Raw genomic sequence first — 26,599 nt, 5'->3', positions numbered from 1 at the left:
TCAGAATTTTCAGTGCCAAACGGTTGATTGTTGTCTTGTGGGCAGGAACCGTCCTGGTACAGCAACTCATGGCGGTTTTGATTGGCCGGCACGACACGCTCTTCCCTCAGGAAGAGGACAGTCCCGCTGGCCCGCCGGAGCTCGCCAATAACAATAACGTTGACTTTCCTAAGCGACCTGTGGCCCAGGTGGCGGCTGTGGCTCAGAACGTGGAGAACAACAATGTGCAGGCGGTACACCAGTGCGCCTGGGAGGCGCCCGATTCCCTTGGCGACGACCGAGGATCCCCGCGCTCCGCAAGCCCACGGAACATTCCGGGATGCTTTCACAATACCCGAAGCCCGCCGCTTACCGTTAAAAAGAACCCCGCGTTCAGTAAAGGAAGCGGGATCGTAACCAACGGATCCTTCAGTTCCTCGCCACCTTCCTCGGATCCGAGCCTGGACAAGTGTCCGAATTTGATGAGCGGAGGGAGCTTACCTGGACGCCGGAATGGGACGCTAAAGGGTTCGGGCACAAAACTGGGAACTGGCGGAGTTACGGGAGGTGGGAATACCAACGGAGTTCTTCGCATGGCCGTCTCCGGTCCCGATGCGGTAGCTGCGGTCCTCAACGGACGCGGCGGTTTCTGGGTACCCAACGGATGTGTCACTTTACGGGACGCGAACAAAGGTTCGCGGGACTACCCCAATGGGGATCAAATGAGTAACCAGAACCGTCTCTCCACGTATGATAACGTGCACCTAAATCACCAGAACCTCCAGCAGCACAACCATGTTGCCTGTCTCAGCACCAGCTGTGAGGACAAACAAAGCGTGGACAGTGCCACCTGGTCCACGTCCTCCTGTGAGATCTCCCTGCCAGACAACTCAACTTCCTGCCGTTCCTCCACCACCACCTGCCCTGAGCCGGACTTTTACGGCTGCCACTACCAGGACGTGGACGGCCAAAACCAGGACGGCATCGGTGGCGGTGGGGATTCGGGAGGGGACGAGACTGCAGGGGACGGGGTGGTGAGAAACTGCGGCGAACATGGGAACAAATACAATGGAGGACATAGCGCTCTGCACAGCCTGGTGACTAGTCTCAAGCAGGAGATGCTCAAGCAGAAGTCGGACTATGAAACCAGGATAAAGAGGTGAGAGGATGAGCTCACATTAACAATATGTCTGTTAAATTATGTGTGTATGTGTTTAGTTCATTGGCCAATATACTGTATTAAACATATAAAGGTGGGTCTATCTCATAAAAACATTTTTCCTATGGTCCATTTTTTGGCTTTATGTTTGAAGTCCACTGAATAAAAGCTATTCAAATTGTTTCAAGAATACATTACTATACATTTTTATGATTCTAATTGAAGTAGGGAGAGACCTTTGCTCAAATCTGCATCCGGGTTCTGCAAGACTTCAATGAGTGGAATAAGCGCTGGACCAAAGTAGTTCCGCTAAGGTTTTTATTGAAATAAAAGAAATAAAAACAAAAAACATTATATTCTGTGCAGTACAGAACTAGCTGAGTGCGTGGGGGGTCGCAAATGCCCTGACACTATGGCTGACCATAATTTATATGTCAGAGAGACAGGCTAGCTCAGAGAAAAATATATATTTGACTAAGTGGTGGAGCACCCCTTCCTGAGCATTTACAAAATCCATAAGTATCGAGGCATTATCTTGATTACTCACCAAGAAAAAAATACTTCAATAAAATACATAGATAATCATGAGGTGCAACAACTACAACTAAATGAATAATCTGATGATGAAAATAATCAAACTGATATGTTCATGAACTTTGTATGGTGCAGAAGTACAATCCAGAAGCACTAATTAGTATAATTAAACGTAAGTCCTTTAATAGAGCACGGATTGATAGAGTCAGGAAGGCAGGCAGCAAGGCAACAACATCCAGGACACCAGAGGGAAACGAGCATTATCCGATAGAGAGGCAAAATGTTCCATGATCCAGTAATTACGAGCAGCAAAGTCAACAGTCCAATAATTCACTAGGCATCAGGCGGTGCTCTTAATCCAGGAGATCAGGTAAGGGTTCTGTACACTCAATAAACAAGAGCTTGGAACATGACGAAAAAGGCAATGAATTAGCAAGGAACCAAGGAGATAGATTACTGGAAAATGAAAGAACTCCATTCAAGTATGACTTTATTTGCAATATCCCAACAATATCAAAGTTCCAATGACACTACTTACATTCCAGCTTGGAGCAACGCAACCTGGACCTGGAATCTGAGATGGTGAACCTGCACGAGGAGCTGGACCAGGAGCGAAAGAAATACACCATGGCCGAGATCAAACTGCGCAACGCCGAGCGTGCCAAAGAGGATGCCGAGCGCCGCAATCACATGTTGCAGAAGGAGATGGAGCAGTTCTTCTCCACCTTCAGTGACCTCACTGCCACCGGGGGTAACGGTGCTTCGGCCCCCACCTTGGATCCTCGACGGCCCGATCGTAGCAACCCTATCTGGATACAGTGAGGTTGGGCTGCGCATAGACCCATAAAGACGAGCAGGGTTAAGCTTCCAGTTGTAACTTTTGGGTAGTATATTGCTCAAAAAAAAAAATAGGAGCTGGAAATTATAACAGCTGAATAGTTGGAAGATGATAGTGTTTTGCGAAAGTATTGCCCCCCAAAAAACTTTTGGACATATTGCCATATTTCATGCTTAAAACGCATGGATAAAAAGCAAACACGGTAAATAAATATTTTGCTGCGATCACAGCAGTATGGTTCTAGAGGTTTTTTACGTCTTGAAAAAATTCTTGGTCAGGCCAATACTTTCGGTAGGCACTGTACAAAAGTACCTGGAAAGGTTCTATGTATAATTACAGTAATATAATACACAAAAATAACGATGTTGCTACTGATACGGTATCAGCTATAGCAGCTAGCTGCTAGTGAGGAGTACGACACTTTTGAAAGGGCGATTTAACGTTCGAAAACAAATCCGCACACTTGTTTTTGAATAACTTTGACATAATATAAAAGATGACGTCGCCTTAGGTGCCGTCTGGGTGAAACTTTGTGTAAATAAAATGCTATTTAAAAATCTGTGGCGTCCTGTACAAAACTCTTGGTCCTCGTTCATTGTCTGTTATGCTTGTGTACATAAAGCGAGAAAAGTAAGAAGAAACCTACGTATAAAGAGAAAAAAATGCCTACATGTGCTATTTAAATTTACGGAAATGTTCACTGTATATGTGCACTTACTTCCTTTTTTCAATGTGTGTCGGGTTAATGACCAAAAAATAAACACAAAGAGCAGCGATTGTGTAGCAAGCTAGTTCAGTGTTCAACCAAATAAACTATCTGGTACAAGACGGTCATTTTAAACCTGCTGCTGGTCAATACAGGTGAAAAAAATGAGTCTACATGCTAGGTTAGCATAGCAATATATGAGCAAAGGAATAAATTGCCCCATTCAAACAGCCCTGTTTGAATGATGTTGATAACCGAAACAGCAGCACCCTCAACAGAACTCATTTTTTTAATGGTAAAGGGTGAGGGACTGTGACTGTTGTGGAAAAATTCACACATGTGATAAAAAAAATGATTTTATATATACATATATATATCTATGTATGTAAGAATAAAATGCATTCAACAAAATGAAATGGGCATTTTTGACTCTTCTTTCAGTGTTTCCTTGAGTTTATATTCAAAGAAATGTGTGAGAATGTTTTTATTAGAAATAAACAATCTTAATGCCATTTTTAAAGGGACAGTGTGTATTGTTTGAACATTACATGTCACAGTATTTTAGCGTGAAACTGAAAATAAGTCCTAAAATGCACAAAGGATAATTGAAAGACTAAAGTAACTGAACCGTTTTTTCTTATACAGAGGAACCTCTGTTCTCGACCATAATCCGTTCCAGAACCCTGTTCGAAAACCGATTTGTTCGATCACCGAAATCATTTTTCCCATTAAAGATAATGTAAATCGTTTTAATCCGTTCCAACACCCCGAATGTTTACCTTGAATGTTTAACGTAAACATGAAGCTAACCCAGGCTAATCGTACGTTCGCGTTATCGTAATCTTCCGTACGAAAGATTCCGCTAACATGAACGTGTAAAAATAAAAAATCAGTTCGTTTACAAGTCATTTAGCACCCTGGTCTCCACAACAAGTGGAGAGCGGTTCATTGGAAAGGGGGCTCCGTTCCAATACCCTGAATGTTGGGCTCCGTTCCAACACCCTGAATGTTTAACGTAAACATGAAGCTAACACAGGCTAATCGTACATTCGCGTTATCGTAATCTTCCGTACGAAAGATTACGCTGACATGAACGTGTAAAAATTAAAAAAAAGGATTAAAAAAAAGAATTATGAATAGGATTTCTTACCTTTGTGGTGGTCAGCAGAAGGCGCAGGTGGACGGTGGAGCTATTATTTATTTCTTAAATGCAATAGTTGTACGCACTACTTTTCTTTTTTCACTTTTAGCAATTTTGCTGCTTGCACTGACTTTCTTCGGAGGCATAATTAGGGGCTAAAACACTTTGTACACCTATATTAAAAGCAAAAGCAAAACGAAGCACGTCCGCATGCGATAACAGTTGGTCACAAAAAGAGCAATCTACACCCGTACGCCGCTCAGCATCGCATCCTAGCGTACGCACTCGCGCATTACCGGCGTTCGAACTCCGATTTTTTGATCGAACAGCAAAGCAAGAATTTCTCGAAATTTTTGGTCTGACTCCGATTTGTTCGAATTGAGAGGTTCCACTGTAGTTTTTTTCTTTATTTTTTTCTAAAGGATGGCAAAGGATCTTTTTAAAGCATAACAAGTCTTGGGAATAACGCCAATACATAACAGCGTTATTTTTTTCAGTAACGGGGTATTCTAACTTGTTATTTTGCCGCTGCCGTTACTTATTGTCAAAAGCAGCTGCACAATGCCAATGACTGCGAGTCCCTGCACAACGACGCTCCTTCCAGCGGCGCGGTTGTTTATGTCACTTCTTTTTGGATCATGTCACCAGCAACTACCATATAGTTGGATAGCGATCACGAATATAGTCTTTACTAAAGTGCCGCAAAAAAAGGCGAATGGGGGCTGATTAGCGAAAAATTTTAGCACCCGACTGGTGTCGTTTGAGAACGAAACGTCTCTGTAAGACGGCTCTTGAGTGAATGAAGGGAGCTGGCTCCCTACCAATCCAAAGCTCGTTCCGTCTGAGACACTTTTTCGCTCTTGCGATTGGTCAATATAAATATATTGGGGAGATTCTGTTTTGTTGACTTTAAATTTGTGGAGCATAGACAAGGTTAAAACATTTTTTGGAAGATTTATAAATATTCTAATCATATTTCCTGTGCTTTTCAGCATTAATGTGTTTATATAAAAATGTAAAGTGTATTCTTTTCTCTTTTATTTATCTTTTTCCTTTTGTTATTGGATTTTTTCTTTGGTTTCCTGTTTTTTCATATTACATATAATAACTGATGATGTAGAGATTAAAGCAACAAAAACAACCTAAAGAGCCGTTCGGAACCCCCAAAAAAATCGACTCTTTTTAGTGATGTGAGCCGGGAAAAAAATGTTTCTCTAAAATCATTCGGAATTCCCATCCCTTCAAGTAAACTCCAGTCAAAGACGTTGCCGCGTCTTTTGTATTTGCTCAGAAAATTTCAAATTATTTGACAGATAACTTATTTTTAAAGTAACTGAAATAGTTACTTTTTTATTGAGTAATTCAATTCCTAACTCAGTTATTTTTTGGAAGAAGTAGTGAGTAACTTTAATTACCTTTTTAAAGTATCGTGCTCAACACTGAGCATAACACAGTAAGTTACAAACGATGGGAAGAAATGATATTCATGTTTGGCGCTGAATGCGTTAACTGGTTTATTTTAACAGTTGAGTGGGTGCAGTTTTACATCTGAACCAAATCAACATGCTATACAAACCCAAATGGGTGCTATGAAAAATATATAGTTTTTGCTCTAATTATTGTAATGGTTTTGAAATTAGCAAAAAACAAAAAAAAAAATGTATACTTTTACTGCCCTCTAGCAGCCAGAGGCAGTATTAGGTAAGCATTTATTTAGAAAGATCAGAAATTTTGATGGAAATTACCAAAAGCGTGCATGTCCAAAGTACAAAGTTAGGGCCAATGATAACATTTTTACTGGTCATCAAATGAGTAAGATGTTGACTGCCATATAAAATAAATGTGTACAAAAGAAAAAAAATCCAAATTTTCCCGGATGATGGCAGTAGTCCTTTGGTCACCTTGCCCTTGGCTTTCTGCAAGAATTTTAGACCACCCCATTTTCCGGAAGGCGACTGTAAATGAAAAAAAAAGGAAAGTTGATTGTGAGGGCTGCTGCTTCCAGGACAAGTGGTAGTTGGAGTAATGTATTTCACTGAAATCCGCATCAAAGACGAGGTACGATGTCGCAACGCTGATGGCCAAGCACTGCAAACCTGTCACGGAGGGGGAATTTTTAAAAGACTGTTCAAACTATTTATATCTCATCTCATCTCATTAGCTGCACCGCTTATCCTCAGTAGGGTCGCGGGAGTGCTGGAGCCCATCCCAGCAATCATCGGGCAGTGGGCAGGGGACACCCTAAACTGTTTGCCAGCCAATCGCAGGGCACACAAGGACAACTCGCTCGCTCATTCACACCTAGGGACAATTTGGACCGGCCAATCCACCTGAAATGCATGTCTTTGGAATGTGGGAGGAAACCGGAGTGCCCGGAGGAAACCCGCGCAAGAACATACAAACTCCGCACAGGAAGTCCGGTAGTTGGATTTGAACCCACACAGGAGGTTCCCAGGACCTTAGAACTGTGCCGCACACGCGCTAACCACTGTGCCGCCGTGCTGCCCTATATATATATATATATATATATATATATATATATATATATATATATATATATATGTGTGTGTGTGTGTGTATGTATGTGTGTGTGTGTGTGTGTGTGTGTGTATGTGTGTGTGTGTGTGTGATTTAAAAACTCCTAAGATAAATACCAAAAAAAAAAACAATATCATAAAAAATATCGACTATACATTTTTACTAACTGGAAATCGCTTCCACCTCAAAGTACAGGGGGAAAAATTATATTCAAACATTAACATTGATTAAATATTAATTACACTATATAAAACTATAATTGATTGAATAGTATGCAAAAAGTCCATAAAAAAGACCACACATTTATCCAAGATCAAAGCTTTTGTTTATTTTTCAATAACATACATTACATACTATTGTTTTGTTTTTACATACACGGTTCCTTTAAAATGTGTTTGGACTAACTGCTCTCATTTTTCATCTCACTTTTTTTTTCATTTATTTTTTTGCAACATTTTTCACACTTTTATTTGCCTGAAGCTTTAAGATCATCAGCAAGCTTTTTTTTTCATTTTACCGTCACCGCAAAATGTTTGATGACAAGTGAAAACAATCCAGAGTAAAAGAAGAAAAACGGTAGATTGTCACCTGATTCAGATGACCTATACACCTATTACACATCAGCAACTCTGTTAAAGTTTTCAGTGCCATCCCGGGTTTTTATTTTATTGCAATTTTGGATTTTTGTTATTTACAACATGGCAACAAAAACTGTGTCGAAAAAATGACAAATAAATTCATGGAAATATCATACAGTGCCAAGTGAAAGTATTGCCCTGACAAGAACTTTTTGCCATATTGCCTCATTTCAGGGTAAAAGATTAAAAACTGTAAATAATTTCTAAGAATCATGACCATGTGAGACACAATGCTGAGGTGGAACCAAATTATTTCAACACTTTATATTATATAAAAAATGAAAAAAAAAATGCCTCTTTTCTCTCAACTAGGCCAACTGACTCCAGAAGTTCCCTGATGATCTGTGCAAAGGACAACTATGAGTCATACTCTGCATAAATCTACCCTTTTTGGAAGAGTGACAAGAAGAAACCACTTTCTGAAAGAATACCGTTTGGTGAGAGACACAAATAACATGAAGAACAAGGGGCTCCAGTCAGATGAGACCAAAATTGAACTTTTTGAGATGAATGCAAAGCGTTATGTTTGGAGTAAGAATAACCCCGAAAACACCATTCCCACTGTCATACATGGTGGTGGCAGCATCATGCCCTGGGATTTCTTCTTCAGCAGGGACTAGGAAAACCGTTGGAGTTGATGGGACGATAGATGGGGCCACATGTAGGGCAATTCTGGCAAAAAGAATCTGTTGGAGTCTAAGAGAGACCTGAGAATGGGGCACAGGTCCACCTTCCAACAGAACAACCTACCTAAACATAAAGCAAAATCTACAATGGGATGGTCTAAAACTTTTGATATAAAGGTGTAAGAATGGCCAAGTCCAGACATCAATCCTCGAGAGAGTTTGTGGAAAGATCTGAAAAAAAGCTGTGGACAATTAATCACCATCAAACCTCGAGGAACTATTTTGTAAAGAAGAATGGGCAAATATTTATGTTTCAAAATGTGCAAAACTTTGCCTAAAAGACTCGTGACTGTGATCTCAGCAAAATGGGGTAGTACAAAGAAGTAACTCACAGGTTGGCATATTTTGGCAACACCTACTTTTCATTTTCCATTTGTTGATTGTGTTTTGTATGTTGTTGATTTTTGAAAAATATTTTGAAATATGGCAATATATCGAAATAACTCTGGTGGGAGCAATACTTTTGCAAACCTCTGTGAATACATGGACATTTTATAAATGAGAAAATGCTGAATATTTTGCTGCTCTAAATAAGTTTGGATATCCTTTTTTTGACGGGACAGCTCCCCGCCTCTGATTTATTTTCCTTTCATTCAACTTTTTAGAGTGGCAAAACACGTCAACACACACTTTTATATTTGAATTCCCCAAAACGAGAACAATAATTACAGGATTCTCACAAAGTTGTGTTTTTATATTCATATTGTGTTGATTTGCTGATTTATTTTAAATACATAAATGCGAAACACACTCAATCATACAATAATGAAAACATGATTTGTTTCAACGTTTACATTCAGTGCCAACAAATCAGAAAGGACTCAAATATCTTGTTTTTTTCGTTATTGTTGCTTAAAGAATTAAATAATAAATACAAAGTAACTCAAATATATATTTTATCTGCATTTTTTGAATGAACATAGCGTGCATTTATTCATTCACTTTAAATTAATCTTATTTTATTTTGTATGATTTGAGTTATTTACACAAATATCTATGTTTGTTTGTGTCATAGGTTTATTCTGTTTTCAAAGAATACCAGTTTGCTATTTTGACTATTATACCTCACTGTGGCTTGTTATTTTGACTATTATGCACTGTTTACAATACATCATTGTTGCTATCGGCCAATCATGTTACTGTTTTTTTAATGTCCACACCCTTTAGGGCGGATTTTCTTTTGTATCCTGGGAAATATAATGAAAAGAAAGGGCTCAAGTGTGGGCCTTAGAACTGGTTGGAATTCTTTATCAGAAGGCTTCTCCCTTTGTCCTCCTTGCAAGTCCAAAATCCATTGAGGTCTTCTCTCCTTAGTTTGAGTGTCTAGTAAAGTTTAAACGTATAGACAGTGCTTGTTTTTTATGACCTGTCTTTCTTTGCACATTCTTCTGGTGTTTATTTATTAAAACGTCTAAATATAAGACCAGGAACGTTTGAATGTCATATGTTAACCGTCAAATTAGACGGAAAAAAATAAGTGGTCGGGATTTATTTTTTGACTGGTCACACTCAGAATAAGACAATTTTTTGGGGTCGAAATTCAACCAATCAGATGCCATTAAGTAAGGTTTACCTGTAATCAGGGTTGGGTAGGGTTACTTTAACTGGATTACTTTCAATTACTTTTGGATTACTCCAATACCAAATATACTAATAAAAGACAAAATAAACTAAATATGAATAAAATGACAAAATTTTGTGCAGGCTTGGGGAGTAACGGAATACATGGAACGGCAAAAATGATGTTGGCAAGCTGTTTGGATTTATTTTCATTTTGTTTTCTGTTATGTTAGTTTTGCCGGAGATCAAAGTGATCAAAGCCAGGGGATAAAGCTTACCACGTGTTGTGAGTCATCATTTTATTCATATTTTGTTTATTTTGTCTTTTATTAGGATATTTGGTATTGGAGTAATCCAAAAGTAATTGAAAGTAATCCAGTTAAAGTAACCCTACCCAACCCTGCCTGCAATGCATTTGAGGCAACGTTCTTGTTTTTCTGTTACTTTGTATTTATTTTCTTTCTTCATGTGTGGGTGAAGATGTAAGTGTAACAACAAGGTGTTGGGTTTACATTCAGGAATTCAACAAGATATATAAAAACAATCCGGAAATGTCAAGATATAGCATACAATTGCTTGAAAATATAGCGTAATGTGCAAAAACAATGAAAATAATAAACACTTTCAGTGTTGAATGTGAAGGAAAAATCCTCGTAACAGTGGAAAGCTGCACCCTGTTTAGAGAGAGAGATAGAGAGAAAGCGAGAGAACATTTCCCCGACCGACCGGACCCTGAACACAACACAACACTGTAGCTTATTCTGTAGACAGTAACCCCCTGCAGGCCATTTACGGTACTGCAGGTTTTACACCATGATTGATGGATTTTTAGTCGTGGTGAAACTAGCAAGTGATCAATTTTGGCGTTTAATAATTTGAGGAAAAAACACAATATTTCACTCCTTGCATTTTAACTAATATTTGCTAGTTTTAAGGCAAAAATAACTTAAGTGTTGCCATGCATTTGAAAAACTAAAGTCCTTTTTGTCTTTATCAAAAGGCACGCAACATTTCGAGCTACAACCGCAAAAAACTTTTTCATGAATAGAATACTTTTCCTTAATATTGGACAACTGTGCACGAGATTTCGTAGGATGCCAGTTGCTTATTTTAAATATTATCGCATACTGCTGTTTGTAATTTTGACTATTACATCATTCAACAACAGGGCTGATCTGTTTTTTGTAACATTGGAAATACAATAAAAGCGGGAGGGGGCTCTAAAACGGGGAATGGAATTCTCTTATCTGAAGGTTTCTCTCCCTGGTCTCTTTGGACGTTCAAAATCCATTGATGTCTTTCCACCTTATTTCTACTCAAGGTTGAACTCAACACTACAATTTTGTGTTCAGGCAAACATTTGTTTGTAGAACATCAGTACAACATAGTTATAACAGTAAAAACAGTTTGTTGTTTAGAAACTGTTGTTTTGTTTGATGTTTTTCTATGATTTTACTTATTTATTTATGGATTGGCCATAAATACTAGCAAGTCTTTAAATTACACTGAAAAACATATATTGCAACAATATGTTGAATTTTGTTAGGCAGTGAAACATGATAAAATCATGTGGGTCAGAAAGGATTTTCTAAGCTGCGATGAGTAAGTGCTAATTCAAGGTATAAGTATCGGTATCGATACCGGCCTTTTCTAAGGCTTGTGATGGTATTTCATCCCTTCTTGTTGCCATGTAATAATTCAGAACCTGGAAAGTTTACAAAGGAACTTTTGCATCTTGGGGGTTTTCTTACGGTCTTCTCCTGTTCTCCTTGCGAGCTCGAAATTAATTTAATGTCTTCTCTCCTTATTTTGAGTGCCTACTAAACTAAATTAAATTTTCATTGAATGTTTTGCGTTTTTTTAAGTTGTCTGAAAATGTTTTTGATCAATGGCAATTTGTCACTAAAATAAGATAAGATTGCGTTGGCCCTTTATTTTAAACTGTAATAAAATAAATAGATTTTAACCACAGATGTTTTATCAAAGTGAAATAAGAAGCTTTTAGCATACTGGCCATTAGTCCCAATCCGCGTGCCCTTTGCCTGTACACACTTACATTATTTACATGCTGTGGTGTATTTAAACACGCCCAGGACCAATCCTGCAATATGTAGAAATAATAGTATAGATACATAAATATATACAAATATGTGACATTTAAATAAATTAACAAATAAATAAATCACGTAGTGCCCAAATATATTAAATGAATGCAACTTAGTCATTTATTTTGTTATGTTTTTATTACACTATTTATTTAGGTGTTTAATTATTTTTGATATTTATTTTGTCAATTATTTTTAATGTGTTTTTGGTGTATTCTGTCATGCATTTTTTTGTGTATTTTGTCAAGTATTTTGCCACGACAAAATGTTATCCAAATGAGGGACGGGTCAAACTGACTGAGCTTTTCACCTATAGCCCATTCATCCATCCCTGATTAACCAATAGGTGAAAAGCTCAGTCAGTTCGACCCGCCCCCTCACTTGAATAACATTTTGTAGCAAAGAATTATATGAAAAAAAATATAGGACAAGATAAATGACAAAATATAACACTTTTTGGAGGTTTGGGTTGGTGTTTGGACTGTTCTTGAAACAGGCACTTTAATGTTACGTTGCCAAAAAAATTGCAGTGACGTGCATAAAATCTTGCCCTTTTTTCCTACCTGATGTGTTCCAAAAATACGCTTAAAAACAAAAAAAAAAATGATACGGGCTCTTTGAACTCAGTTTAGCATCGTTAACACAAATTCAAAAGAGAAATTTTAAGGACACCTCAAACAAAACACCCTACCTTTTTTTCTACACATGGCAGGTTCAGTCCTCTCTTATCTAACGGTTGCTCAAGATGAAAGTCACGTGATGAGTTCAAAGACAAGGGCATATAAAACAGATTTTGGAAAGAGGAAGGGGGGGGGGCAAGAAGGGCAGCAGCCAGCCATTGTGATGCTTTTTCGTTCAAGTTTGATGCAATTCAAAGCTGCTTTTTGTATGCAATATACTGTTTTGTACGTGATCTAATACAAGCAAAGCAACTAGATGTTCATCCACATAAGAGTATAATTTTAAACATTGCTGCAATCTTTTAGTTTTCGATTTAGCATGACATCGCGCAGGCTCGGTCATTTTCTAATGATTGTTTCACATTTTTCTCAATTTTTTTCCTTTTCATATAGACCCCTTTCCAGCCTAACTCATCACCGGATCACCGCAGGATGCGCGTGCATTGTTGACCCAAAACAGCAGAAGTAGTAGTTCGAGTTCGAACGGTGCAAGAGAAGATTTGCATGTTGAGTTGCAGTTTTAGAGTCGCAATTTACAAAACCAACATACCTGGCTGTTGTGTGCACTTTTTTTTTGTAATTCCATTAAGAAACAGACATTTTCAAAAGCAACTTTGGAGCCTGTGGCTAGAAGCCTGTGGCTGGAAGCCATGAAAACAACTGACTGGACTAAAGATATGTCCGCACTTGCAGTGACCATTCCATATCAGGTAAGATATCATGGTGCAGGTCAGGCCAACTACGGCTAGGCTACATAACAACTCTCTCAAATTACCCCTGCCAAGCCTGTATCTCACCTATGATTTATCTATCAAACAGAAGACTTGGAGCTACAACTCATGGGAAATCACTGCATTCGGGACATTTGTATTTTAATCATAACAGAGACTTGGCTCAGTGTGAGGATACCTGATGCTGACAAGAAGCTAGCCAGCCACTCTCTAAATCAAAACGCCTTGCCGATTATGGTGCGCCGTTTGCTAGCTGAATGAAGAGTCCCTGAAATCAAATTATTTAAACCCTAACCCCTACACCACACGCGCGTATGGGTCTAGTTTGTACAAGAAGCTAGCCAGCCACTCTCTAAATCGCTTTCTTACACTGAAAAAAGAAACCCTCCAATTTTGTTGTACTTTTGTAAAATGACAATAAAGACCATTCATTAAGCTTCAATTATGTGTTTTTTATTTGTAAATCTACGTATTGTCGGGGGGGGGGGGTGATTCTGGTCCCCATTAACTGTGTTAACCAAGAGATTACTAATATATCTAATATAACCTGGCTCAACCCAATGCCACTGTGCAGCTAGCCGGCTGCTTGTTACAGTGAACATTTGTTGTTGTAAATTAGCCCGGGACGTCAAACCAGAGCTCTGATCGCCATATTTTAAATGTCAATCACAATAAAATTGGGGTTAACTAGTATAGCCATCACAACTTGGGTTGCTCGGATTATGTCAGGGGATTAGGAACCGTCAATTTGAGAAGTCACTATCGATGATCCATGATATTTTCCTGTCAATCGGCGGGTATAAACTGACATGAATTCTGCCATTCTGCCTCAACAATGCACGCGATGCATGGCTACGTCAAACTTGTCTAGAAACACGGAAAGGGGTCCATAGCGCCGTTCTTATTCTCCCTCAGCGTCGGAAGAATTCGGGGTTGCGCAGGCAGGCGGCTAGTCACCTGCAGCACCCGAGCGGTCCAGCCGAGGTCTCCAGGCTGCTGTCAGTGTCGGAGGCCAAGGTCTGGTCGGTGGACATGGATGAGATGTCATTGATGGAAGAGGACGGGGGAGGACTCTCGCTGCTGTTCACGGCTGCACCTGCGCTGAGGGAAGCAACGGCGGCGCCGCGGTTATAATGTACCGGAGGCGCCCTTGCCCGGCGCTTGAAAAAAAATCATGCCACACATGTAACAGGGGGAAACAGGACCCGATACAAAGTGATTGGACGAAAACACATCACAAGGTGGCTTTGAAACTTGGGTGTCGTAGGTTGCACGTGGAAACGATATAGTAAGTACCGTATATACTCTCCTATAAGTAAAATCTAGAGCTATAAAATAGAATGCAGTATCCACTTGCTGTATTACAGTTCACTTATCGCGGTTTCAGTACTTCCGAAACTTTCATCGTGCATTGTGTTTGCATTCTGATGGGTTAAACAGTTTCTGCCGGTGTCTGCCTGTGCATTAATGACGTTATACACATATGTAAAATTAAGATCCAGAACCACGCTGATAGAAGCAATATGCAGCTCTTATGATGCAGCTAAAACCATCTGTGTCCTTAGAAACTGGTCCCTGAAACTGGTTTCATCTGTCGGTGAAACATCACTAATAGAGGATCAAGTTATCATGATGAACCTTTGGGCGGAGCATTTTAACACTCTGCTCAACCAGCCCAGTAGACCCGGCTGCCCTTGCATAGCTCCCTGAACATCTTACTATGACAGATCTCGAAGTCTCCCCAACCTTCAAAAAAACCTTGCACACAGTCTTAACCCAGAAAAACTGTGAATCTCATGTACCCGACAGCATCCCAGCTTTACACGGACAATGCAATACTACATTTTAGAGGCGTGGAGACATGAGTGTGTCCATAACTTATTTTTGTGGCCATATACAAAAACAAAGGAGACAAATCAATCTACTCGAACAGTAGTGGTATCTCTTTGTTGGCCACTGCTGGAAAGGTCCTTGGCAACTATGCAATATCAGAATGGATCACCCCAGAGTTGCAGTGTGGTTCTTGAAAGGATAAGAGGACAATTGACATGATCTTTGTGACACGCCAACTCCAAAAGAAATGCCGGGAGCAGCAATAACTTGTTCATTGCCTTTTCTCGACCTGTCCAAAAGGCACAGTAAACAGAGACCAAGTCCTAAAGAGAGTTGGGTTGTCACACAAGTTTTTCAACATCCTCTCACAGTTCCAATCCTGAAATGATGGTAGTTGAAGGACACAGCCAGAACACTTAGTTGCGGGAACGAGTGAGGCAAGGCTGTGTTCAGGCTACAGATCTTTTCAACATCTTCCCCCTCTGTGGTACAACACTGCTAAGCAGGAGCATAAAGAAGCAGGCTGTAGTTACCATTATTGACCTCAGACTTGATGGTAACCTGGTTAACATCAGGAGGATACAAGCAACTACCAAGTTGACTTCAGAGACCATCATTAAGTTACAATACACCAGTGACAGTGCCCTGGTTGCCCATTCACCAGAGGCCCAGCTAAACATCCACTCAGTTGCTTTAACCAAATACACCAAAATGGGACTGATGATTAACACAAAGAAGATAGAGATACTCTGTTAGTCCAGTGCTGACCTCCCACCAAACCCAATAACCTGGAGCCCACCTTCAAATATTTGGGGAACATAATGTCTGACACCTGCCCATTGGATGAAGGGATCCAGGACAGCCTCAAGCAAGCATCAACATAATTTGTCTAAGAAGAAGGTTTTTTCCGAACAAAAAGGGCAGTTTTCAATAGCATCCAAATGACGGCGACAAAATATCATCTGAAGTGAAGAAGTAGTGTTCGTTGATTTCAATGTATAGTGCAATATTTAATTAATAAATAAATGTTTCTACTTTTTGACAATTGCATGACCTTTCTGGTATGCAACCATCGCAAAAAAGGGGGGATTTCTGTACTGAAATTAACGGGTCAGTTTCTATGTGCGTAAAACCAAATTAACACAAGGTGGCGTAGGACACGCATAACTGCCCTAGTCTAGCGACTGACCATGGCTGAAAACTCGTGTATTAAAATGTTACATAAAACAATTGTGATAAAATAGTACAGGTTGACAGGTACTACAGAGGCCTGTACTTTCCCCAAAACCCAAATCCCTATACATACTAGAGTACTGTCGACAAATATTCAATATTGTCTACAAAATACATAATCAATTATTATTTAATTTATCATTAAAGAAGAGTGAAGGACAGACAAACAAGACAATGGGGTGTGTGGAAAATTAAAGGGTCCAGTAAGGCTGTATATAAAATTGACTTACAGAGCAGTTAGGCTTATGCACTGAGAGTACCTGAAGGTGAAGGCTGTCCCTTCACTACGCCATTCTTCGTTCTCTCCTCAAAATTCATGACTTCTTTGTAGATCAATTCTGTGGAACACACCGGAAAGAAAGATAAAAAATTATATATTTTAATGACTGAAAATGGATAGAATCACCTTAAAAAGAGTTAGACAAGAAAACTAATAAAGGATGAAAGAAAGATTAAATTACATCAAAACAAAACATAAATAAATACAAGAAATCCTAACACAACATAATGCATGGTATTGTAATAAAAACAATGTCCATAAGGGCCACTTCTACACAAATTCGACATTTAACAGTAGTATCAGGTGAGAACAGGTGGCAAGGTTTTGGTATCCAATATCAAAATTGTTTTAAGGTATTAGTAGTCGTGAAGGTGGCTGAACTGATATCGCCATTATCAGGGTTCCTACGGCTTGAGGCAAGTTCATTTCAATACTTTTTAAGGATTTTTCAATGTCTTTTGAAATCAAATTTAAGACCAAGTTGACCAAAAAAACAATAATAAAGAAACAAAGCTAAAAAAAAAAAAGCTTGCACAAAATACATCGTGCCTTGTTTACATTACCTGGCAAAGCTCATTAAATGGACACTTTCCAATGGTCCAAAGTAAACGTCTCTGTCCGGAGTTGCTATGTGTATTGTGGGTAAACCTAAGATATGCATCTGCTCTGAGAAGCCCGACTGAAACCACATCACCGTTTTGATAGGTCTGTGATTGTGGTCACACGATGTTGCCAAGAAAGTCAATTGGTGAATTGTTAAAAAGCACAATTGACAAATGGTACTAAATATTTTTAGTTCAAACAAGAATAAATGGGATTCATGTGCCCACATTTTTAAGACTTTCTAAAATTGGATTTAAGACATTTTAAGGCCAATTAAGGCCTTGTTTATAGACTGATGACTTCAATGCCTTTTAAGACTTTTTGAGGATCCGTGGGGAGCCTGATTTTAGAATCAGGAAATAAGGGTTAGATGAAAAATGTACTGTCATTATTTCAAGTGATTTCAATCACAAATATTATGTTGGGTTTTAAGATAATTCTTTAAAATTGTTCTCCTATTTTGGCGAGATGTCGAGGGTGTTATGAATGAGTTGTATCACTATCTGGTATCGGCCTAGAACAAGATAGTGGTATAGCACATATGCACTAAAGTCATCTGAAAATATAAGAAAAACATATTGATTCAATCTGTATTTATAATACTGATGACATTGTTCTTTTTATGAAATTAATTAAGTACTAAGAAAATATGAATGAATTAAAAATACATACATATACAAAAACAGATCAAATACAGCGCTGAAGCTTAATTCACAAATTACTTGTTTGATAAACAGTATACTGGACTGTCTCAGAAAATTAGCATATTGTGATAAAGTTCTTTATTTTCTGTAATGCAATTAAAAAAACAAAAATGTCATACATTCTGGATTCATTACACATCAACTGAACTATTTCAAGCCTTTTATTATTTGAATATTGCTGAATTTGGCTTACAGCTTAAGAAAACTCAAAAATCCTATCTCAAAATATTAGAATATCATGAAAAAGTATACAAGTAGGCTATTCAACTAATCACCTGAATCATCTAATTAACTCGAAACACCTTGCGAGGGTTTCCTGAGCCTTAAAAACACTCAGCTTGGTTCAGTAAACTAAATCACAAGTATGGGGAAGACTGCTGATCTGACTGCTGTCCAGAGGACCATCATTGATACCCTCCATCAGGAGGGTAAGACACAAAAAGAAATTTCTCAAAGAGCAGGCTGTTCACAGAGTGCAGTTTCAAAGCATATCCACAAAAAGTCTGTCGGAAGGGAAAAATGTGGCCGGAAACGCTGCACAACCAAGAGAGCTGACCGCAGCCTTAACAAAATTGTGAAGAAGAGCCGCTTCCAGAATTTGGGGGAGCTTCAAAGACAGTGGGCTGAAGCTGGAGTCCAGGTATCAAAAGCCACAGTTCACAGACGTGTCCGGGAAATGGGCTACAATAGCCGTATTCCCATGGTCAAGCCACTTCTGAACTCAAGACAACGGAAGAAGGGTCTGACTTGGGCTATGGAGAAGAAGCACTGGACAGTTGCAGAGTGGTCCAAAGTCCTCTTTTCAGACGAAAGCAAGTTTTGCATTTCGTTTGGAAGTCAAGGCGCCAGAGTCTGGAGAAAGGCTGGAGAGGAGCAAAATCCAAGTTGCTTGAAATCCAGTGTGAAGTTCCCACAGTCAGCAATGGTTTGGGGAGCCATGTCAGCTGCTGGTGTTGGTCCACTGTGTTTCATCAAGTCCAGAGTAAATGCAACTGTGTACCAAGAGATTTTAGAGCACTACATGCTTCCATCTGCTGAAAAGCTCTATGGAGATGAGGATTTCATTTTCCAGCATGATCTGGCACCTGCCCACAGTGCCAAAACCACCAGTAACTGGTGCACTGACCATGGCATCACTGTCCTTGATTGGCCTGCTAATTCCCCTGACCTGAACCCCATCGAGAATTTGTGGGGTATAGTTAAGAAGAAGATGAAAGACACCAGACCTACAAATGCAAATGAGCTGAAGGCCGCTATCGAAGCATCCTGGGCATCAATAACACCTCAGCAATGCCACAGGCTGATTGCCTCCATGCCACGCCGGATTGATGCAGTAATCCGTGCAAAAGGATTCCCAACCAAGTACTGAGTGCATCAATGGACATTTTCAAATGTTTGATTTAGTTTTGCTGTTATAAAATTATTTTTTGACTTGGTCTGAGGACGTATTCTAATATTTTGAGATAGGATTTTTAAGTTTTTTTCAGCTGTAAGCCAAAATCAGCAATATTCAAATAATAAAAGGCTTGAAATAGTTCAGTTGATGTGTAATGAATCCAGAATGTATGACATTTTTGTTTTTTTGATTGCATTACAGAAAATAAAGAACTTTATCACAATATTCTAATTTTCTGAGACAGTCCAGTATAATAAAACATAATAAATCATGACCAGTAGTCAATAAAACATTTAAATTAAAAACTGTAGACATACGCATACAAAATGATGAATACTATTGCATACAAATAAAGTAACGTAAAAAGTATAAAAAATTTAAGCAAAAAATACTGCAAGTGAAACAAAAACTGGTACTAACAATGAAAGTTGAATTAGGAATAGGTTAAAGAATGAAGACTAGAATAAATAATACAAATTAAATATGATACGTGGTTGAATCTGACTCACCTTTCCACTCATCAATGGAGTGTTCTCTCTCATCTAGCTGCTTGTCATAGATTTGAGGCGGAGGCTGCAATATTAGAGAAAAGCACAGCATTTTTAGTCAACAAGCGTTGAAGCACCTTGTTTGCAACGGTTATATAATGCTAAGTTGTTGTTTTCACCCAGGTTGCTCAGTTCCTATGTACTGCAAGGGAATTTATGGTCTAAATGTACCTTTTATACTATATTCCAATATATACTTTTTTACTCTTCTTATGTATTTATACGTTTATATTTCTATTGAGCTCATTAAGTCAGTGGTTTTACGATTTCGCGGGCGTCATCAGGGTCGGGAGAGTAGGTTTCCCAAGTCAAAGGAACTTTTGCTCTCCAACTTGGGGGGTGCTGGTGGGCTTCCTATCTGTTATCAAACAGGTACACAGAGCTCCTTTCTGCTAACCCATACAACTTGAAGGCCACTATGGTGCCTGCTAGCTAGCCAAATTTCAAGGCGAGAGCTTGCTTTTCTCCTCACAGAGACGCATTTTGTTTATAAAGTTTACTCATTTATTATACTCACACGCCATCTAGCCACCAACATTATACGCTGCATTTAAATATGTGATTTCTGTCTAAACCAATCAGATTCATTCCGTGTGTTCATAAAAACAATCAGATTTGTAGTTTCCTTCTTGTGTTTTACAATAAATGAGCCTTGTGCTAGAGAAGGAGCGTGTTTTTCCTTCCTGAGCCGTATCTGGAAGCACGCACCTCCAATGGAAGGGGCCATCAAAACGTTTCCGACTCACAGTGTGTTTCTTTAACCTTGACAGTACGGTTTGAGATTGTTTGCAAAAACACACAGCACATCTTCTAATACAAACTGACTGAAATGGCTGTTATGCAATTTTGGGGTTGGATTCAAAATGTGTTTTTGTAAACATTCTCCTGAAATGATCAATACTTGCATCCCTTAAACACAGACAAAACAGTCAAATAAACCTTTTATATAAGATGTGAACAAAAAAAAAAACACAAAAACATGCTAGCAGAGGAAGTAAATATACAAACACCAAAACTAAACAACGAAACACTTGAATTGGAAAGACAAGTTATCGAGGCTTCTTCCACATGATAAAAAGATTTTCCTGCCTCTGATCAATTTATATATAAATAAGGGTCACTTTTGACATCCAATCAGCATATTTGGTCACAAAAAGGGAGGGAGTGGTGGTGGTCATTTACCATTGATATTTGGATGAGATCCCTGGCCTTCATCAGCGTGAGGTGACATTAGAGAAGGGGGAAAACAGCAAAACATGGGTTGAATAAGGCCACTCAGAATGTTATACAGTCAATCCACATCAAGTGCATATAGTTCTGTCATACATTTGAAACAAAAACCATCCCAATTTGTATCAATTCTAAGGCTTTTTTCCCGATCTCGCTGTCACTTCACTCGAAGGAGGCATTGATGAACATCATTAACAGCAAATACATATTTTCATCATCCGAAATTGCTTAAGGCCAAACTAATATCTGGTGCGTGACAAAACGAAAAACAATCATTTTGAAATAAAGATAATGTTTTCACTTTTACCAAATCAGGTATTTTCTGATCTAAAAAAATAGTTAAAGGCACAGTGTGTATTGTTTGATCATTTGATATTGCTGTCTGGTGAAAAAAACCCAAAGAACAATACAAACTATGGAGACTCAAAGCGAACAAAACACATGATTTTGATTCTCGTTTCTTTGCCCAGTAGGTTTTTGGGCCTACGTAGCAGCAAGATGGTGGGATAATACGTCAGCTCCATTTAAGCAGGGTTCATGTTATGTAAAATAAATGCAAATTTTTCAAATTTAAATAATACACGTTTGAATGATAGAGTATATTTTTTTAATTATTTAAATCAATTTTGGTTTTCTTTTCATGAATAAAGTTTATTTTACAACTAGGAGGCAGTAAATAATACACAATGTCCCTTTAAAGTTTCAAATCACAATACAAATCCAGATTTTGTTACAAAAAAAAGCCACTATGGGCATCCAATCAATGTTCCGCTGGTGTCGAAACTAAGGCATGGGGAGAATTTGACTTGCGGGGCCTCGCGAAAAAGCACTGCTGTATCGTTAAAACAGCTTCCAGTAACTTTACTTTTTCACAGTGTTCATTTCCAGTTAGCTTTTTGAAGTCAGCATGTTTTGTCTGGTAGTGCCTCTTGATTTTGAATATTGGGATAACCGCCACAGTCTCTTGGCAAATTAGGCACACGCAGTTGTTTCGGATTTCGGTGAAAAGATGCTCCAATCTCCGGTCCTCACAGGCAACTTTCCTTTTTTATTTACAGTCATTATGTCGGAAATGGGGTGAGAATTTAGCCAAAGGATTGCTGATATCATCCCAACATACATTTATTACAGCAGTCAACATTACTGGTGGGTCGCATATTATTTATTTTATGAGAAAGGCCACGGGCCAGTAAAAATATGATCACGGGCTGGCAGAAATTGCGGCATGCCTTCCCATACAACGACACTGAGTGGTCGAATAACACACACTGTCCTTTTAAAGCCCCAGTGTGTATTATTTGACCCCTAAATGGCACTGTATTGTTTATTGCGAAAAAATCCAGTGATAATAGCACAGCATAGCAGCAAGATAACAAACAAAAACAGCGTGGCATTCAATAAGGAAAAGGAAAAACAAATTCCTCAACCTATGATGTTTGATAAAAATTAACATTGGTATTATAGTTCATGTATTTTTGCCTAGTTTGTTTTCACTGAATGAAAATTGTTTTTAACACTAGGAAGCAGTAAATATTAAACACTGTCCCTTTACAGTAATATACAAAGTCAAGTCGTCCTTGCATCCTTTGAGTGTATGGTCTTTGTAAGGGAAAGTTTAGACACTCCCGACCTTTATCTATATTATTTTTGACCACCCCAAAATAAAAGTGTAATGCTGACATGATAAGTCATGAGAGGCTCAACTGTAGGCTCACTCACCGCTTCCACCTCAGCCGGATCGTACCACACGTTAATGTACGGGTGCTGCAAGGCTTCGTCCACCGATATCCTCTTGGCGGGGTCGATGATCAGCATTTTGGACAGCAGGTCTCTAGCCTGGCTTGCTGTTATATGTAAAAAAAAGACAATAAGTTAAGAATGCACAAAATTCGAATCTGGTTACATATTGTGAGGGACAGGTTTGTCTGTGAGGAATCATCAATGAATGAATGAATGCCTTTATTTTCATTATACAAATGTAACGAAATTTGACCTTCACGACTAGGACACGCATAGATAGGAATAAGAAAATATGTACATGAAAAATAGAAAAAAAATTAGAGAAGAAAATGTGTGCAACATAACCAGATTTGACTTTGTCTGAAGAGGTACTGGTAGGTCCAAATATGTTGTCATATGGCTGTGCAAAATGATGATTCCTGTTCAGTTTTTTTAGTGAAGACTGGAGTTGAGAATGGTGACAGGTCTTGGGGAAGAAGCTGTCTCTGAGTCAGACGCTGCCATACTTACTACCTTTCGACTTATGTAAAACAGTACATCCAAACATTTTTTCGGGAAGTCGAAAAATATCCAGATAAACTCTTTTTTCATCTTTTTGGGGGTTTGGGTTGGAGTTTTGACTTTACTATAAGCAGGCCTTTTCTTATTTTCACCATTTTTATGCTCCACAGACAAACAGATAAGAAAAAAACCCTGCAGAGCATGACCTTTTTCTCAAGAACTCCCCCTCAGCCCTCTTTCCTCGAACCTAACATGTTCTGCACCGAACAGCTCCGATAAAAGTAAGATAGGTGCAGTGGAAAATGAAACATAAATGTTATTTGAACTCCGTTGGACATTATTAACACATCCTTAAAAGAGAAAATATGTAACTTTCAACTCTTTAAGAACACTTCAAACAATGTCCCTTAATGTCTGCTTTGGATCATCTTTTATCATACTTTGCTCTTAAATGATTTCGCAAATTAATGGTAAATGGACTGTATTTATATGGTGCTTAACCAGTCACTGAGGACCTCCAAAGCGTTTTACAATACACTTCACACTTCACTCATTCGCACACACACACACACACACACACACACACACACACACACACACACACACACACACACACACACACACACACACACACACACACACACACACACACACACACACACACACACACACACACACACACACACACACACACACACCAATAGTGGAGTCAGCCGTGAGGTGCCTACCTTCATATTGGGAGCATTAAGGGTTGTGTCTTGCCCAAGGACACTTCCACATTTAAGCAATCAAACCTGCAACCTCTTTGGTCCAAAGACAATATCTCTACATCCGCCCCAAAAAACTAAGATTTTCACTTTAAACTTTCCTGAATTTCCTAGTTTCACTATAAATAACTACACATAAGACAGAGCTTCCACCCGCAGCAGCCTCTGCATGAACTGCCGGTAAATCTGTAAAATGATACCTCTTGATGCTCTCTATTTCATTACTCCATTTCTTCATCTATCAATCCATACATCCTGTTTCTGTCCAAGGGGAACTTTTTCCCTGTCTCTCTGGCTGGCTTTTGTCGCAATCCCTTCCTCTTTGTGACAGTCTGATCTTCCCTTTCTAGATTGATGAATATTTTAGAAGGCTGTAGCTTCAAAGTCACAGCAGACAGCCAGCCAGGGAAAAATAACAAATCAGCGGAACAGCTCAAAGGTGGAACACTTGTGTGTGCGTTCAATGAATCAAGTGCGACATCAGCTCAGTGACAAGAGAAGGGATTAATACAGGTGTATTGTTTTCCTTTTTTTTAACGTTGCCAACGACAATTCACCAGAAAAGGAGATGTTACTGCTGCTACCAATCGTGTGTGTTCTTCAAGAAACAAACTGATATAAAGACATAAAGGAACAGTATCTTTTTAGCAACCTAAAATAGTTAGTGTTGCCATGTAAAGACACGTCAGGAAGGACGAACCTGTAGAAACAAAAAACAACTAAAAGGAGGGAGGCGCAAAGGTCTGAAAACATGTATTCTTTTAAATAAATGATCAGGGTTGGGTAGGGTTACTTTAACTTGATTACTTTCAATTACTTTTGGATTACTCCAATACCAAATATGCTTATAAAAGACAAAAGAAACTAAATATGAATAAAATGACTACCGGTAAATTTTGTGCAGGCTTGGGGAGTAACGGAATACATGGAACGGCAAAAATGATGTTGGCAAGCTGTTTGGATTGATTTTCATTTTGTTTCTGTCGCATTTTATGTTAGTTTTGCCAGAGATCAAAGAGATCAAAGCCAGGAGAGAAAGCTTACCACGTGTTGTGAGTCATAAGTTTATTCATATTTAGTTTTTTTTGTCTTTTATTAGCATATTTGGTATTGGATTAATCCAAAAGTAATTGAAAGTAATCAAGTTAAAGTAACCATACCCAAACCTGTAAATAATTTAACATTCTAGTCTAGTAAATGAGTTGTGGTTGATTAGATTATGTCTCAGTAATTATATGACACAGTGTAAGATAGCTAAAGAAGACATACATATTTTTTCTCCATGAGAAATATTACCATTTGCTATTGTCTCACCTTTCAATTTGTTGTGCTCAGAATCGGCAGGGAAAAGGCAGTCTGGGAAAAGTTTGGGAAAGGTGAGGCCGGCGTATTTGGGGCGGTTTTCCACATAGTTCCTCACGGTGGGCTGCAGCTTTTTCATGAACTCCGGCGACGGTGTACCCAGCTGCTCGATCACTTTGTTCCATTGGTCGATATCTGAGATGAAATTAAGGCCAATGCAAATATGCGTACAATGGCAACACCAAAGAACATTACTGGAAAAAAAAGACACTACTATATTTTCTGGACGGTAAGGAGTACCTAAATTGGTCGGGAATTTGAATGTGAACCTTATGATTCGGTGCGCCTTACATATTGGCAACATTGGAAATGCGTGACCATATTTGTGCAATTATTGATCAGTGGATTACCGTTTTCGCTGACCACAATTGCATAACAACAGGGATCGAACTGGACAGCAATGGCAAGCGCACCAAATTGTAACCACCACGCCACTAGCAACAGGGATGGCTGTTCATAATTGTGTAATGTTGAATGCTATGGGGATTGAACCCAGGGACGGCGGATCACATTCACTGGACTGCTAGGGATGTAGATCACACATGAAAAGGCATTAGGTCTTATCTCATTATAACACTGTTTTAAGTCACGCTACCAGATATGTTAGTGTAGAGACAATGATGTTTCCGATTTCTCTGCTAAAACTACATAACAAACGTTTTAAATACATGGGGCCATACATTCTTTTATATTTTACAGGACGACTGCAGCCTGGCCCAATTCTAACATCAACAGTTCTGTACCGTGACTAAAAATTCTATGATGATAAGACCTATTTTTGTGTGTCGTTTGTATCCCTTGTTGTCCAGTGGTCAGAATCTGGCGCATTCCACACTGGGATAAGGGTTCAGTTGTCGTCACATCTAATGTTATGCAATTGCCATTAGTGATACTCTGGAGCTCAAAATTATAGAATAATTTCCCAACAATGCCATTATTACTTCCCATTAGTTTAAGGACATTTTGTTGGGTCTATACCATGCTACGACAACACTTTTAAACTGATCAAAATTAGAGGACACTATCAGGTGTCTCCCACTTGATGGTGCTAATCTAGCACAAGGTGCTAGTTTCCTTGATTATCTGTCGACCCCCAATGAACTGGCA

General features: G+C 38.9%; 2 protein-coding genes across 12 annotated transcripts in view; one reads left to right on the top strand and one right to left on the bottom strand.

Annotated features, from left to right (window-relative positions):
• Nucleotides 1–3,632, top strand: part of arhgap24 (Rho GTPase activating protein 24) — a 75,141-nt gene extending 71,509 nt beyond the window's left edge. For all 3 annotated transcript variants that reach the window (XM_088319774.1, XM_088319776.1, XM_088319775.1), the window contains 2 exons: nt 46–1,138; nt 2,218–3,632. In XM_088319774.1, the coding sequence (XP_088175900.1) occupies nt 46–1,138; nt 2,218–2,494 (1,370 nt within the window). In that variant the 3' untranslated portion in view covers nt 2,495–3,632. The remainder of the gene's footprint in view (nt 1–45; nt 1,139–2,217) is intronic.
• Nucleotides 3,633–5,992: 2,360 nt separating this feature from the next.
• The window catches only part of mapk10 (mitogen-activated protein kinase 10), an 83,112-nt gene continuing 62,505 nt past the window's right edge, over nt 5,993–26,599 (bottom strand). For 2 of the 9 annotated variants that reach the window (XM_088355905.1, XM_088355901.1), the window contains exons 9-15: nt 25,445–25,627; nt 22,842–22,966; nt 21,075–21,101; nt 19,854–19,917; nt 16,622–16,699; nt 14,253–14,391; nt 5,993–6,312 (exon numbers count right to left, since the gene is read on the bottom strand). In XM_088355905.1, the coding sequence (XP_088212031.1) occupies nt 6,285–6,312; nt 14,253–14,391; nt 16,622–16,699; nt 19,854–19,917; nt 21,075–21,101; nt 22,842–22,966; nt 25,445–25,627 (644 nt within the window). In that variant the 3' untranslated portion in view covers nt 5,993–6,284. Of the gene's footprint in view, nt 6,313–7,197; nt 14,397–16,591; nt 16,700–19,853; nt 19,918–21,074; nt 21,102–22,841; nt 22,967–25,444; nt 25,628–26,599 lie in introns of those variants that run through there. The other 7 variants (XR_015853039.1, XM_088355903.1, XM_088355907.1 and 4 more) reach the window with 7 other exon arrangements.

This window comes from Urocampus carinirostris, chromosome 16, assembly GCF_059441175.1.
Source record: "Urocampus carinirostris isolate Australia breed hairy pipefish chromosome 16, RoL_Ucar_1.0, whole genome shotgun sequence".
Taxonomy (NCBI): domain Eukaryota; kingdom Metazoa; phylum Chordata; class Actinopteri; order Syngnathiformes; family Syngnathidae; genus Urocampus; species Urocampus carinirostris.
The sequence above is the reverse complement of the archived record's forward strand: the minus strand, read 5'-3'. Positions and strand labels throughout refer to the sequence as shown.